The following is a 15,838-nucleotide window of genomic DNA, read 5'->3' as shown; positions in this document are numbered from 1 at the left end:
GCACCTGAAAATTGCGTCAATACCATGCTAGAGAAGGAAGAAAAGTGAAATCACATCGAGGGATACATAAGGAAGGTGGTAGAGACGAAGGAAGGGGAAGAAGAGATGATGAGAGAGGCCAGGGATAAGGGAAACCTCATAGTCCTGGCCGTAGGAACGACACTCGGGAAGAAAGAACAATGTCCTGGAAGAAGAGGAGGGGGAGTCACGATATTGCAAGTACAAGTTTTTTAAAAGGCATGGAATTTATTCCATTTTATCGATATAGTCAACGTGAGGGAGAGGAGTAGATCTCGAAAAAGAGGAGACGTGGAAGAACAAGACGCAAAAGAACAACGCCATGGAAGAAGAGGAGGTGGAGTCACGACGGCTTCCTTGAGACAGGGGTTTTTAGTGGGTCGGGGCCTCTGGCCTCAACCCCACACTATCTGTCCGCCCACATCCTAGGCCAGATGTCTGTTTGTAGATTTTCTTCGACCTTGTTAAAAAAAAGCGGGTTGGGTTGGATTGGGTTAGGTTTGATTGGGTTCTAACTGAAGGATGCAGTAAATATTCGTCACAATATAATGAATCCCATCTGCTAACTCCAACAACTACCGAGACCAGAATCTTAGTAGAAGAACTAAAGGTAGAAATAGCAAACCACGCTATTAAAAAAGCTCCAGGCCTAGATCAGATACCTAATATAGTAATAAAACACCTTCCTGAGAAACTACTAAGTCACAGCACAGGAATTTTTAATCGTTGTGAAATCCTAATGTTCAGAAAGTCAGGCAAAATCAATACGGACCAAGCTAATTATCGCCCAATCAGTTTCTTCTCATCGTTATCTAAGCTATTCGAACGAGTAAAATCCCAAACATCCAGTACGGATTTAGAGAGGGACACTCCACGGTTCACCAACTGGCAAGAGTAGCGGAATATATCGAGGTTAAAAAGTTTACAGCTGTTCTTTCGCTGGATGTAGCAAGAGCCTTTGATACTGTCTGGATTGAAGGATTAAAATACAAGCTCAATCAAACGGGGTTAAGCAACCATTTACTTGCCATTCTGTTCTCCTTTCTGGAGGAGAGAAGTTTCTCCGTCACCATCAATGGATACTCCTCCAGCACTTGAAGTATACTTGCAGGCGTCCCACAAGGTAGTAGTTTATCCCCTGCTCTGTTCAACATCTTTACGACCGACGTAAACTTCGAAATGGCCATGTTTGCGGATGACATGTTAATAATGGGACAAAACGACATCCTTATTGATGCTATTGAGACACTTCAAAGGTCAGTGGACAAAATCCAGAAATGGTTATCAAAATGCTCAATCCCAGCAAATGCCACAGCAAGATTTTTTCGCTAAGACTTTAGCGAAATGCTCCTTATATTATTATAAACGATCAAGAAATACAGTGGAAAGCAAAAGATGGAGACCTCGGAGTTCTCCTTGATCACTGCCTCACATAAACTCAAAGGTCAACCAAGGATATGCCAGGCTTCGCCAATTATATCCTCTGATCAGCAGAAAATCACTTTACAAAGCCCTCATCAGGCCACTAGTAACTTACGCCTGCCCAGTTTGGAGCAATTCATCAACTACAAACCCTACAAAATAAACTTCTGCGGATCTCAGTGAACGCGCCGTGGTTTGTAAGAAACGAGGAGCTCCATGAAGACTTAAATGTCCCAACTACCAGCCTAGCCCAAGACCTAATAGCATCCGATTCGGACTAGCATTTCACAGCTCGGAAGTTACATATTCTGTAATCCATACTATTTATATGTAATTATTTCTTTTTTTGTATCAATACAACCACGAAAAACATTGTCATTGTTGTCTCATTGTTGTGTCTCATTCCAAAGACACAGCTGCATTCCAGCCTGTTAGAGTCCTCCATTCAGTTAGTGGTCTTGCAGTTCCATAAGACCATAGCAGCACACTCTATCAAGGAGAAGAAATTCGACTATGACAGCTTTGAAATCTTTTTGTTATAATAGCTGAACAGAGATGCATGAACTGCAGCTAACGATTATATACATATACTTTTGATAACATTAGATATCGAGCCTTGGGTGTGGTCTTGAGAACGAAGAGCGCACAAGAGATTTTTGTGACTACATTTATAGACTCTATTTTCAGCAAGATACCGTACTGAATTTTATTATTTTATTAATTAACTACACAAATCCGTTGACGGTCGAGATATGAAAGATCGTGATATCCTATGAATAGACGACTTTATCTTTGGGTCAGACTTCGTCTAGAACTATTGTATCCGTGTCAAGGTGGTGCCCAGCAGATCGCAAACTCTAAGGTAGGCAAGTCGAATCTTGTCATGTCATCCAGGACTGTTTCCAAAAGCAATTAAGATGTTAACCATAAAGAATTTAGCCAAAATTGGTTATATAATCACTGACGGAAGTTATCCAGTTCTGGATAACGCTTGATGGACGTCTCATTTTAACAAGTCTTTTCAGGACTAGAAACGCCATCTAAACTTGTGATCAAAATTTGATAAATAGAAGAAATAGATTGAGTTAATGTTAGGAAATTTTTATTTTTCGGTTTTCTCAAGGTGTTTAAACGAACATCTAAAATTTGAACTTCTTTCAATGTTAAAGACCTCATAATTCAATATTTAAAGATAATATCTTTTTATTATCTTCTTACGTGTGTTCAGTAAAAATAAATGATGTTGAGGTCAAATGGCGAATAAAATTAAAATTTAAACAGTTTAGCCATCATTAAAAGAATCTTTTTCTCATACTTCAATTTAAAATAAATTAATTTTCAATTTAAATTCATTGCCAAAATACAAAAAAGAAGGATTTTAAAGAATCTTGAGAACTCATCCACCTCAACCTTGTGCAGGTCGTAGATCAGTATAGGTATTTTCTTCTCATATATTTTCTTCGCTTCTTTAATTCATACGTGAGCTTATTAGACACGCTAACAAGAAAGGTTACCGGCGGTGTTTCGCCCGTGTTGATAAATTAACCAGATATACAGTCTGTTGCAAACACACAGCGTGTCGTCCGTATAAAAACAATACGATTTCGCCGGTGTTGTTTAGATTTTTCGCGAGATCCCACCACGAAACATCCTATTTGAAAAAGAAAAAAACTAAGTAAAAAATCCCCCTAAAAAATCTTCCATCTCACTATTCGTCTTTTTTATTTCTTTCTACTCAGCCAATTTGAAATCAGAGCTTCGAGCTGTTTCAACATTAACGTTTAGTTTGAGTTAAACCATCAAAGTTTTTGGTTCGACTTAAAAAATGGCAAAAATGACTGCTTTATGTTACAATTTTTTATTGATTACCGCGATTTGTGTAATTAAAGAAGTGAAATGTGCTGGAGAACCACATATAATTATCATTATCGCCGATGATCTTGTAAGTTTATCTTTTGCAATCTTAACTTAACATTTTTCTCCTTCAAGCTTAAAAAACATGTATTCAAAATTACCATAAGAACCTATTGTTACATCTTGTTATCAGCGTATTGTATCTGAGAATTACACCAAGAGGAAAAGATTTTCTAATCAATTAACGAAATTTATGATCGAATCTTCTTCACGGTTATTTAATGATTACCTAATCTGACCGATATATTCATGGAAATCCCATTAGTTTAAATTTAAATCCTCAATCTGAGTTGAAATTATCTTGAGAAAAAAAATAATAATTTAATTGTTTGTAAGCAAGTCATTCTTATTATGAGTCAATCGCGTGTATTTTACATGATGGAATTTTTTTCTAAAACGATTATTGAATTTCAAAGAAATTTAAATCTTAAATTACGATTTCTTTGTAAGCTTTGAATGATAAGATTATTTTGAAATTTAAGGAGATTTTGATAACTTTGTAAAGTTATCTGATACTTTTAATAGAAGTTAATAGAAATAGTTATAAGTATAGATTAAATTTTTCAAAACCATACAATTAAACATAAAATTGATCAAGATTCAACATTAAATTTAACAATAACGTGCAACATTGTATTATTTCTGTCTAAATTATGAATATTTGATTGTAATAAGAATTGCATATTCTGACAATAGACCATGCCCAGCGAAAAGATTTCCATAATTGGAGCGTTAAACAACAAGAAGTGAATGTCTATTTTATGGATAAAATCATTTTCAGCGCTGAAGCTTTCGTTTTTAGATCGATGATTTTATGACAAACAAATACATTCATGACACAGATCTGCAAAAAAAGGGATTTCGATTGTTGTTGACGATCAATTCCGAAGTAATTTTCTGCATGGAATCAGAATTTGAGTTCAGAATTGGACCATCATGTCAGGATTTTGAGATATTTGAGGTTATGTACAACAATTGGCTTTTTGGCTACATCATCACAGCTTTCATTATTAGTTATGATCATTTTTAAATGATCATAACTTTTAAATGAATTGGAACCCAGCATATGGATCAGTACTGTCAAATGAGGGGGACACGGCAGTCTGAACTTTGTATTGTTAATTTTTATGAAATATCTTTTGCTTGTGTTCCATAGATCTTATGCCAGATCGATACTTATGTTGAGCATGTTGCTCATCACGTTGAAGTGACCAGCAATAGTTGGCTAGCATAAATGTGAAAAACGCTTTCCTTGTTCACTAACTCGCTACCATCACCTCGCATAATTTTCTGAAGTTTTTTAGCAATACAGCTACTAGCACCTTATAATTAGCAGGTTTATTATTGTCTAAGAAACCACTGACAACTTCTTTGAAGCTAGTCCAGGCATCTCTTTTATCCGAAATCATCACATTTTCAAAATCAGTAGTTTTCATCAATTCTCGAATCTGTGGCCCAATGAATATTCCTTCTTTTATTTTGGCATCACTCAAGTTGGGATATTCTACAAGGTACTTAAAATTTTTATTAAGGGCCTTTACGAACTGCTTCATGATTTCTAATTTGATATAAAGTGGGTGATCTTTTTTGCATTAATTAATGGATCTTTAAGAACATTTGGGTCTCCTGCTTCGAGGCAAGTACGAATAGGTCAATTCTTTTTAACATAGTGCTGTTCTCTATTTCTGCTATCCCATAAACATATAAAACATAGGTATTTTGTAAAATCCAACTGTTGTTCAAGAAGCACGCCAGTAATTTTCAAGTTTCCATATACTATATTCCATTTGTGCTGTTTATATTTAATACCTTCAAGAACAGTTTTAACATTGTCGTATGATTCTTTTGAGTATACGGCGATAGTATATAATCAGCAATAGGCAAGGAAACGTATTTATTGGAGTTATGTAGCAAAACTGCTTTCAAACTTCTCTTAGAGGAATCAATAAACAACCTCTCCAATTGGCAGGATCATATTATAACAGTCCACATTTTTGCACGAGGGCACTGACATCATTACAATAAACAATACTGCGTTCAGTGTTCAACTTCAAGTGTCATAACTTATGAAGGAAAAATAATACAGCACCGTTCAATAGCGTATTTTGAAAGGCAAGGATAGTAATGAATGATGTAATAGATAAAATAGAGCAAAAATATATTATGCATACATTCAAAGGTAGCCGAAAAGCCATTTTTCTTGTACACAACCTCAGATATTTTAAAATCCTACCGTGATGGTCCAATTCTGAGCTCGGATTATGATTCTACACAGAAAATTACTTCGAAAATAACTCTCAGCTAACCGACAACAAAACCTTGCAGATCTGTGTAATTTATCAACACTTTTCTTTGAAAATGGGTCAAGTAAACCATTAACAATAGATGATGGATATTTTCATGCTAGTGTTATTCCCTGTTTTAAAGACCAGAATAGGTCACCGCGATATTCTTAATTTACTCAGCCGGTATATATTTCCAGGCAATAATTACCCAGAAAATTTGATCAAAAGATAATTACCACTTTCTATGCTGTAACAATGCAAGAAACATTTCGTTCTATTCTACGTTTCAATCGATGCCAAAAGATCATTTTAGTCGTTGGGGATGGTCTACCATACAGCAATAAGTCGTTTTGGCAAAACCGTTCTTTATCACAGAAGTACCTAGAATGTATGTTTGTATGCGAATCTCTAAGAAGGCATTGGTGTTTTGTAAATGCGTCGATACAAAGTCTTTTTGTTAAAACTGGGATTCTATTTAACGGAAATCTGTAACACAGGAGTTTTGATCGTTTGGCACTATGCTACTCATCTCAACTCACTCGGAATCTCATATGCGAGAATCGTGCTTCCATGAGTTGAAAAAAATGTTGCAATGTTTTCAACAACTTTCTCGCAATCTTTGTTTTGGTATCAATTGTTGTAGTATCGTTAATTTACCTTTGTGTCCACGAAATTTTTAGCATTCTACGTCAGCACAATATCTTCAGGGCATCGATTTTGCAGAGTTAAGATGTAGTCTTGATATACAGACTTGATATTCTGTATATATTTGACTTAATAGAAACATGATAAGGAGGCAATGCAGAGATATGTAGAAAAATTTCCATGCTACTTTATGCAAGTTACTATACCCTTGTCTGATTCGTTTTTCCACCTATAATCCTTGCTCTCAATTTTTACGTATGCTGTACAGACTCTTGATGATGGTTATGAGGTATTTTGGTAAGCGCATTTCATTCATTATGTGCCAGTGAATGCAATCAAAGGCCTTTGTGTGCTCCCTATGTTAAATTCTCTGACCTTTTCTATGATTTGACATAAAATGTGACAATATGTAGGGCATTAGGCGTTTTGCTATTATTTGAACCTCTCTGGAACCTTTTTTGTGGAGTGAGACATATATCGATTTAGTGCAGTCCTCAGATCCCAAATTATTTGGCATATTGTGTGCACAACATTTATTCTCGGATTTTCTAGTGGTGTTATCATTTCGGTCACGACGTTTCTGAGTGTAGGACTTACTTCGTCTCTCATAACTGAGGACTCCTTTCTGTGTTTTCTATTCTTTGTTGTTGGTTATCTCGGTTACTATCTGTTGACATTAATTGCTTGCAGTAACTATTCCAGCGTTCCTTGACCTGAGATTTGTCAGACAATAGTGTATTATTCTAGGGTTATATGCTGCGCGTCTGTCTAAGTTTCATGAACATACACCAGTTTCGTTTTTGTGTGTGTGTGGTGGTCTTATCTTTCCTGCAGTCCTTTTTGATCTCTTTACATAGTGCTGCGTGTTTCATTTTTTTGTCGTTATCTCGCAAACCCCTAATTTTTAGTTACTTCCTCCGTTCCACCTTGTCCCAAGTTTCCTGGAATATCCTTTGTTTCGTCACCTTGTGTCCTTCTTATAATGCAGCATCAGTTAGCCCCTTATTTGTTTTGATCCACTGCGAGTCAGTGGTCTCATTTGTGTTTATGCTTGAGTTAATTTTGGCGATTTCTTCATTAGCTTTTGCCTTGAAGCTTTCCAAGTTTTTGGGACACCAAGGGTTTTTGAAATGCTTGTTTGGTTTTGGTTTATTTTGATATCTATATAGAACCCCAAAACATCATGCACCTTAACACAAAAAGTCAGACAACTGCTTTAAGGGCAAAATTGACGAGAATCATTGCATCTAAAATTAATTTTTTATTTCGATTCTTTATCTTTAGGGTTGGAATGATGTTAGTTATCACGGAAGTAGTCAAATAATGACCCCCAACATCGATTGCCTTGCATACAACGGAATAATATTAAACAGCCATTACGTGCAACCTTCTGGTTCAGCAACAAGAGCTGCTTTATTAACTGGAAAATACCCCATCAAATTAGGTAATTAAAAATTTTATTATTACAAGAAATTATTTAATTGCTTAATTAATATTCAGGAATGCAAGGTGAATCAATAAAACCCGGCGTCCCCGTTGGTTTGCCAGACGGAAAAATCCTCCCAGAATATCTCAAAGATATCGGTTACGCAACTCATTTCGTTGGAAAATGGAATTTAGGTCAAAGCCGATGGAATGATACTCCAACCCATCGCGGTTTTGATCATCATTTTGGATTTTTTAATGGATGGACAAGTTATTATGATTATTTAACTACAGTAACTGTAAGAATTTATATTTTTATTAAGACACCCAACTTAATTAAATTTTTTTATGATTAGGTTAACGGAAAAGAATACACGGGTTTTGATTTAAGAAGAGACACCCAACCAGCTTGGGATCTTTCCGGTCAATACGCAACCGACATTTTTACAACATACGCAACCGATACAATCCAACAACACGACGTCGCAAGACCTCTATTTATGGTAATTTCTCATTTAGCAGCTCACGCAGCGAATCCTTCGAAATCATTGGAAGCACCACAAGAAAGTATCGATAAATTTGGGCACATCATTGATTCGGGGAGAAGAACTTATGCAGGGATGGTTTCGAAAATTGATGATAGTGTAGGAGCTATCGTTTCATCTTTAGAACAAAAAGGAATTTTTGATAACACCGTAATTTTGTTTATTTCCGATGGGGGAGCTGCAAGCGTTGGTGAAATTGGAAATAGAAATTTTGGCTCAAATTATCCTTTTAAAGGGATAAAAGGGTCTTTATGGGAGGGTGGAGTTCGAAGCGTGGCGTTTATTTCAAGCCAGTTATTCCTACAACGTGGAAGAGTTAGTACTGATTTAATTCATGTAACGGATTGGTAAGAAAATTTTTTTATAACAAATAAGTTGTTTTTAAAATTTGTTAAATCTTTTTTTAGGTTGCCAACGATATTATCTGCAGCAAACAGCGAGGTCAACCTCTTCGATTTAGATATCGATGGTGTTGATTTATGGTCGAGCTTAAATTACAATTTCGATACAACACGTCGAAGCACTCTCATAAATATTGATGAGAAAAACAGGAACGCCGCTTTGATCCTTTCCTCGTTTAAATTAATTGTTGGCTCGACCCTCAACGGTTCTTACGATGATTATTTCGGGGAATCTGGCGAAGAAAACCTTCAACCGATTTCTTACAACAGCTCCGCAGTTTTTAATAGCTTGGTTGGTCAAACGATAACGAAATTAAGCTATCAACCCACAAACGAATTCGAATATGAATCATTAAGGAATCTGGCTACAATTAAATGCGAAGGAAGCGATGGAAAACACCCTTGCGATCTATCAGATGGAGGAATTTGTTTATTTAATTTAGCTAAAGATCCTTGCGAACAAGACAACATGATAAATATGCTTCCAAGTTTGGTGAGACAAATGAAAAGGAAAATTGTTGAGTACAGAGAGGGGTTGATAGAACAATTTGAAATGATACCCAATATTGAGGAGAGCGACCCAAAGAAATTCCAATATGCTTGGAATCCTTGGAAAGAATGCGTTGATGCTTTATGTACCGCTTAAAAATTATGTTTTAAATATTATGTTTGTATTATGTATCATTTTTTAGTTTATAAACGCATTAATTGAATGATATTGTAGTTTCCTTTAATTGTGTCAAGCTATTTGATATAAGAAAGAATGATTTACAGTTTTCTGTAGTTGCTAATTTTTATAAATAACTCTAGATGGAACCACAAGATCTACTTTAAATCCAAAATCTTAGTTTATAAAATTTTACATATTTATTTATTACAATTCATAAAGGAAAAGTAACAAAATAATTACTTTTAATGAATAATCACCTTGGTGGTAAGTCAGCAAAAACAGAAACTATCGTTTATTAACATTATTTCTCATTCTATAACAATAAAAAGTTATAAAGAATAACAATTAGCATAAAACATAAAACACATTTTTATGCCGCCTCTACTTAAATATTACATATTGATTGATACCAGTTGACACTGAAATTTTTTCATTTTTTTTCTTTGCATTTCTATACATCATAATTCCTATTGCGGAATAAATGAACTATTTCTAGAGAATATGACTGATATACATGGTGTTTTATAATTATAATCATTTATATCAGCAATAAAGATCTCATTAATGAATAAGAAATTGATTGATTTCTTTTAGGCTTTCAATTAAAGATAAGATTTGGTATACAAAACAACAATTTTTATGAGATTCTTTACGACGCGATACAAATGGATAGGAATTAATTTGAAAAGGTTTGACACGAGTTTCGTAATGAGTTCAGAGAGTTTTCAGGGTTTGAAGCAACTGGTACCAGCATCTCTGACAAAAAGAGAACAGAAATTAATAACTGGTATTTCCCCAGCTAAAAATTTATGTATATAGAATGTAAAAACGCAGCATTATTGAGTTAGTGTATAATTTACTTTGTCGTTGAACATATTATGGAATACGTATTTTCTTATGTACTCTTTCCAGTTTCGCCCAATTACTTATTGAGCAAAAGAAATTTTGTTTTGAGGTCCTATATAGATGTTTCATTCAATTTTTTGGAACCCAGCAACAAAACCTTAAAAAAGACCAAGTTGCTATCACCAGCATTGTGTTTTGTATATGTTCCTTGATCCATGCAGAACAACAAGCCTCCAACCCAAATGGCATTTTAGGCCCGCAAAACAAACATCATTTCATGCTCGGAAATATTACGGTTATTCTACGAGGAGTGGAAGGTTCATCCGCAAAACAAAACGGGCGATACCTCAAGTCCATCAACAAGTAGCCTCCTATGCTTACTGGAAGATGCGGAAAATATATATGAAGTAGACTAACTTACAGCATCTAACTTGCTAACATATGTTCCGTCAGGGAAAATCAATGATATTATGCGTGGCTCATAAATCACCATTCCATGTCGATCGTATGACATTACATTGGATATTAGAAACGCCTTCAATTCTGCTCGCTTAAATAAGAAATTTTGCTTCTAAAATCAGAATTTTGCAATTTCGTATTATGTAATGTGGATCATATCTTTCGAACTGTGTACTTATCAATGACACTCTGCAAGGACCAAAATCCACCCTGGTCCTCGAGCTTAACGTCGTAGAAAAAATCACTGTAAACTAGGATCGGCTCCCATTGGAGGTGAAACGGAGATCACCAAAAGGAAAACCATTAAATATCTAGGAAGCATCTCTTTCTGTCAACACCTTAGGTTGGCCAGTGATCAGTGTCTGGATCCATGTTGTTCATGGCAGCCGACGTATCGGTCGTAGCGGTGCGGTTGCAAATGGGTTAGAACATACACATTACATTTATGGCAGTTGATGTGGGATGGTGAAAGCTAAAGTAGGTGAACGTCAAGACTGATCATGTATATTTCCCGTTGGTACACTCCAAAATACTGGAAATAAGCCATTACGTAATGCAATTCCTCACGGAGTACTAACATTTTCGAAAGTATATTCAAGATGGGTCAAATGAATACGTCTTAGAGAAATCTTTCTCAATAGCGCTGTGTATACCATCATAGAGTGTAGCAGATAAAAGACTGTTAGGGAAGAAATTGGTCCTTTAAGTCATACACAATCATTCACGTATCATTAGTCAAAAACAAGCAACGGATGTAACAACGCTTTGTAGAAATCTAAAAAAGAATGTTCCAGAATAAGAAAAGTGTTGGCAAACAGCGGAGGGGAAATCACCATGAATTAAGAAACTCTCTCTGATTCTACCTTTCCTTTACAATGTGATGTTATGGATCTGATATGAAGATTGAAAACCGAAGGGGATCCCCAGTGGACTGAAGGGTGTAGTAATACGTAAAAGTAATAGCAAAAATTAAAATTACATCCAGAAGAGTGGCATCGGAATTATTTAGAAAGCGAACACGATGGGAGATTGTAGCAACCATAGAAAACAGGAAAAACGAACCTACGTGTTTCATTTCGAAATTTATTCATTTCTGATAATATGAACATTTATTCTCAAATATCATCATCTCGCCAAGAGTATAACATATGCATTACATAAGAAAATATTTATACTGCAGTTTGTTCCAATTGTCAATGCAATTTGCAGTACAATAGAGAGCATTATGTATGGTGTACTTAACGGCCTTTATTGTACCCCAACCCGGCTGTGGACTACAAAAAAGCTACTTAAAACAGGTAATCAAAGTGGGGACACCTCATAGGTAGTGTTACGCTGCGCTGGAAAGAACTTCCAGGTCACAGACAGACGAAGAGTATGATAACTTCGTCGCAAAACAAAACCATAGAGATTTTATACCTCAACAAAGGGGATCTAAGCTCGCTCTTAGGCTTCCTGACCGGCCATATGCTCCTAAAATACCATCTCTTCCATTTTAGACAAGCTGATAGTAAAACTTGTCGACTTTGCAACGACGAGTCAGAGACTGCTGAGCATATACTGTGTGAATGCTGCCTAAGATACTAAGGTTCATCAAGGACCTACATTTGCCCTAAACTTTTGCAGGGCTAAAGTTACAATAGATCTTATAAGTCGCGGTGACCAGAGGGGCCGCTCTCCTCAGCCCGGTAGTAATAATAATAATAATGGTGTACTTATATTTGAATATAATGCCCAGAAAATGCATAAATAATTCCGCCATTAAATCAATGAGCAAACCGTAAAATGTACGGATCGTTCGGATTAGAAATGATCTGGAGAGAACAAAAAGATTTAAACTAAAACTAGAACTAACACAAGCCCTAGAACTAACACTAGACCTACAATTATGAAATCTCTATTTAAACTCTCTTCAGATACAAGTTCGAACTCTTTCGAAGTGGTAGTGTTAGTTCTAGTTTTAGTTTAATTAACACCGGCCGTGAAAGCCTTCGTACTTAAACAAAAAGATTATGTCTAAATATCTAAATATACTCTCAAGTATTCAGAAATACTATCAGCGTTAAGTTGTCTAACATATAATGTTAAAGTTCTTATATTAAATCCTCTTAAGATTTTGGAAAAAGAAGAACAACTTAAAGTGGGTTGATTGACACTTAAGTTCATAATATGGGGGATAATATGGAATAAAATCCTTATTAGGATGTTCAGCAACCCACATCAAATTTTACAGGGTGAAGTTGATGACTTAAATCTTTCAAAATCGTATTCACAGCTTTGAGTACACAGATTAAAAGAAATCTTTTCCATACAATCATAACCATAACGTAATTAACTGTTTTCTTCAAGAATGGAGTTTTATATACTACTTAGATGTCAACAATTTCTTCCTGTATTAAAATACAAACATGTTCCACATGAATAGTACTTTCATTGATTCTTCTAAACTTAGTTTAAACGCGATATTGGTTGACAACGGTAATAAATATCTATCCATATATGTAGCTCATGTACCTACTCTTTTTGGAATGTAATTGTGGTAACCCTTGTTATTCTTTCATCTATAAATGGAATATCCGCGCAATTTTCTCTGCGTACAAAAAAAACTTCGCAGTTATAAAACACCACTAACAATCTATCTAATCCTATAAGGTATTTCTTTGCATATTGATTTGAAATTGTATAATTTTCGTTAAAGCAATCCTTGTAAGTTCGTGTAACTTTCGAGTTTTATAATATTAACCGTGTTTTTATTTACATTGAAATCCTCATTTCAATTTTCAATTAATAATATTTGACTTACAGTTTGTGTTATGTTAGTAATAATTTGAGTTAATATGTAATTCAAACGCATTAATATAAGAAAATAGCACTTATTAATAATACTAAATTTTATAACCACGTGATTGTGAGAAAAGCAGAGTCGTTGCTCTATCAAACAAGATTCAAGTTCATTGAAACACCAAGATGTTTATTCACTTACTGAGGCACTGTTCAGAATTACAGTAAATGCATTGTAACTACATTTTAAGTTAGTTCTTGTGTTTCCATTCTATTGTGTTTAATGCTTCTTCGTCTTCTTCTTCTTATCGAAAGCTTTATAACTCGTTATGACGCTTCGTCATTCCTAATTCTGCATCTCCTGTGATACTGGTGTCCAGTTATCTTTCCATCTTTTTGTAGAAAAAAGAATGTTCCATAATAAGAAAGATGCTGGCAAACGAAAACGTAAAAGTAATAGCAAAAATCAAAATTATATCCAGAAGAGTGGCATCGGAACTCATGGGGGAATCATTTAGGAAGCGTAGACGGTGGGAGATTGTAACTCCTTCACCTCGTTCTCTCCAAAAGACCCATATAACTGTGGGTCATCTGCATATTGGTGTGTTTTACAGAAAGAGATAGATTTATAGAAATCGCATGTATAGATTGAAAATAGAAGTGGTGAGACTACCGACCCCTGTGGTACACCAACCCCCACAAGTCCTAGCCAACGCACTGCATCCTACTGCCTAGAAAGCTGTTTAACATGTTAATCGCCTTATCCTTCAAACCAATATGATGCAACTTTACCAATAGAATTTTGTGACTTAAGGTATCGAACGCCTTGGAGTAGTCAAGAAGGCAGAGAACAGTGGCTTTACCACCGTCCATCGCTCTCACCACATCATCCACGATATCAAACAATGCAGTAACGCAGCTGAAACTCGGACGAAAGCCAGATTGTCGATCGGGTAGAATATTATTATCCATAATATGGATAATAAGATACAATACACCTTGGACAGAACTGGAAGAATACTAATAAGTATTAGATCTGTCATCCTCTGTGGATTATTAATTTTGGGAAAGGGATTTATTAAAGATATTTTCCATGCTGCTGGAAAAAGACTAGTCTCAATTGCTCAATTTATAATATGCCTAATATATGGTGTAATATGTGGGCAACATAGTTTAATAGTTTGCATGTTTAATTTATCATGACCTGTGGTATTACTCTTTATCCGTCTTACAGTCTAATCCACCCTAACATCTTCAATCTCATTAAACTCAAAAATAGCCCCACGTATAGCTCTATTTAAATAATGATTATAGAGGTCTTCAGCTCTTTGCTGTCCACTTATTGTCAACATTTCCTATTTGTAATTCAAGATAAATTCTGTACGAATAGCTTCCGTAACTGTTTTTCTCATAGCTTTGTGAAAAATCCATTTATGTGGTAATTTAGATAATCTCTAAAATCACGATATACTTTATCTCTTAAGTTCTTGCATGGATCAGTGTCAGTAATCCATGGTGACTGGAGTTTTACAAATTTACAGATTCTTCGTGGACAATGCACCTTCAGAACACTAAGTATGGCGCTGCTTAAGAAATTTACTTTAGTGTCGACATCTGGCATATCAAAAATACAGAAGAATAGAATCTTGTACAGATCCTCTATGAATCTGTCATACTGAAAATCACCGAAACAGCGAATGGTCCTGACTATGGGCGCTCTTGGCGGAGACTTTAACTTCAATTTACCATAAATTAAAAAGTGATCAGAAATCCTAGCCTCCTCCAGGACGCCAACCTCCTCAACCATATTGACGTCGGACACCAATATTAAATCAATCAAGGTAGAAGACGACTGCGTTACACGTGTCGGTTTATCTACTATTTGACACAATCCAACAGAGCAGAAAAGATCCTGCAATGCCTTAGACTTTCGATCAGTTATGTTCATCATATCAATATTCAAATCCCCAAGAATTATTAGAAATGGTGTTGGTTGTTGTTCCTCTCGTGCGGACACTTGTTTGGTGATATTGTAAGCTAGAAGCTTTGTGAAAATCTTTATGGTGATATGATGGGTCATCTAGCTTCCTGTTGTTGTGCAGAACGATACTTGTATTTTGCTTCCAATCCTTTGGCACTTGCCTGGTGGTGAGGATATTGTTAGGTGAGTTAGCGGTATCCCTTCATATTTTAAGTGTTCATTTCTGATGTTATTTGGACAAAACTTTTCCGATTTTGATTTTGCTCATTACTTATTAGTAAAGTTGTGTTAGGATTTGCATTTCAATCATGTGTGTTTAATGCATTAACACGGTATAACATGACTTACAGTTAGAAAAACACTCAGTATAAGACTAATTATTTTAATATTATTTGAAACGGTATATATTAACATAATTGCAACAAAAATCGTTATCTTTGATATAC

At 35.3% G+C, this 15,838-nt stretch overlaps 1 protein-coding gene across 1 annotated transcript; it reads left to right on the top strand.

Annotated features, from left to right (window-relative positions):
- The first annotated feature begins 3,191 nt into the window (after positions 1–3,191).
- On the top strand, positions 3,192–9,368 carry LOC111427343 (arylsulfatase B-like). Its single transcript, XM_023062447.2, has 5 exons — positions 3,192–3,382; positions 7,569–7,728; positions 7,785–8,008; positions 8,066–8,601; positions 8,662–9,368. Exons 1-5 carry the CDS (start codon positions 3,266–3,268, stop codon positions 9,299–9,301), a joined length of 1,677 nt encoding a protein of 558 aa, XP_022918215.1. The 5' UTR covers positions 3,192–3,265; the 3' UTR covers positions 9,302–9,368.
- The last annotated feature ends 6,470 nt before the right edge of the window (positions 9,369–15,838 follow it).

Source organism: Onthophagus taurus, chromosome 11, assembly GCF_036711975.1.
Source record: "Onthophagus taurus isolate NC chromosome 11, IU_Otau_3.0, whole genome shotgun sequence".
NCBI lineage: Eukaryota > Metazoa > Arthropoda > Insecta > Coleoptera > Scarabaeidae > Onthophagus > Onthophagus taurus.
Note: the sequence above shows the minus strand (reverse complement) of the source record. Positions and strands in the feature narration are given on the sequence as shown.

Excerpts from the sequence above, each read along its gene's own strand:
- LOC111427343 (XM_023062447.2), top strand. The coding sequence starts at position 3,266 with ATGGCAAAAATGACTGCTTTATGTTACAATTTTTTATTGATTACCGCG. Across the intron at positions 3,383-7,568 it reads TCATTATCGCCGATGATCTT|GGTTGGAATGATGTTAGTTA; the intron begins GTAAGTTTATCT and ends CTTTATCTTTAG. Across the intron at positions 7,729-7,784 it reads AAAATACCCCATCAAATTAG|GAATGCAAGGTGAATCAATA; the intron begins GTAATTAAAAAT and ends ATTAATATTCAG.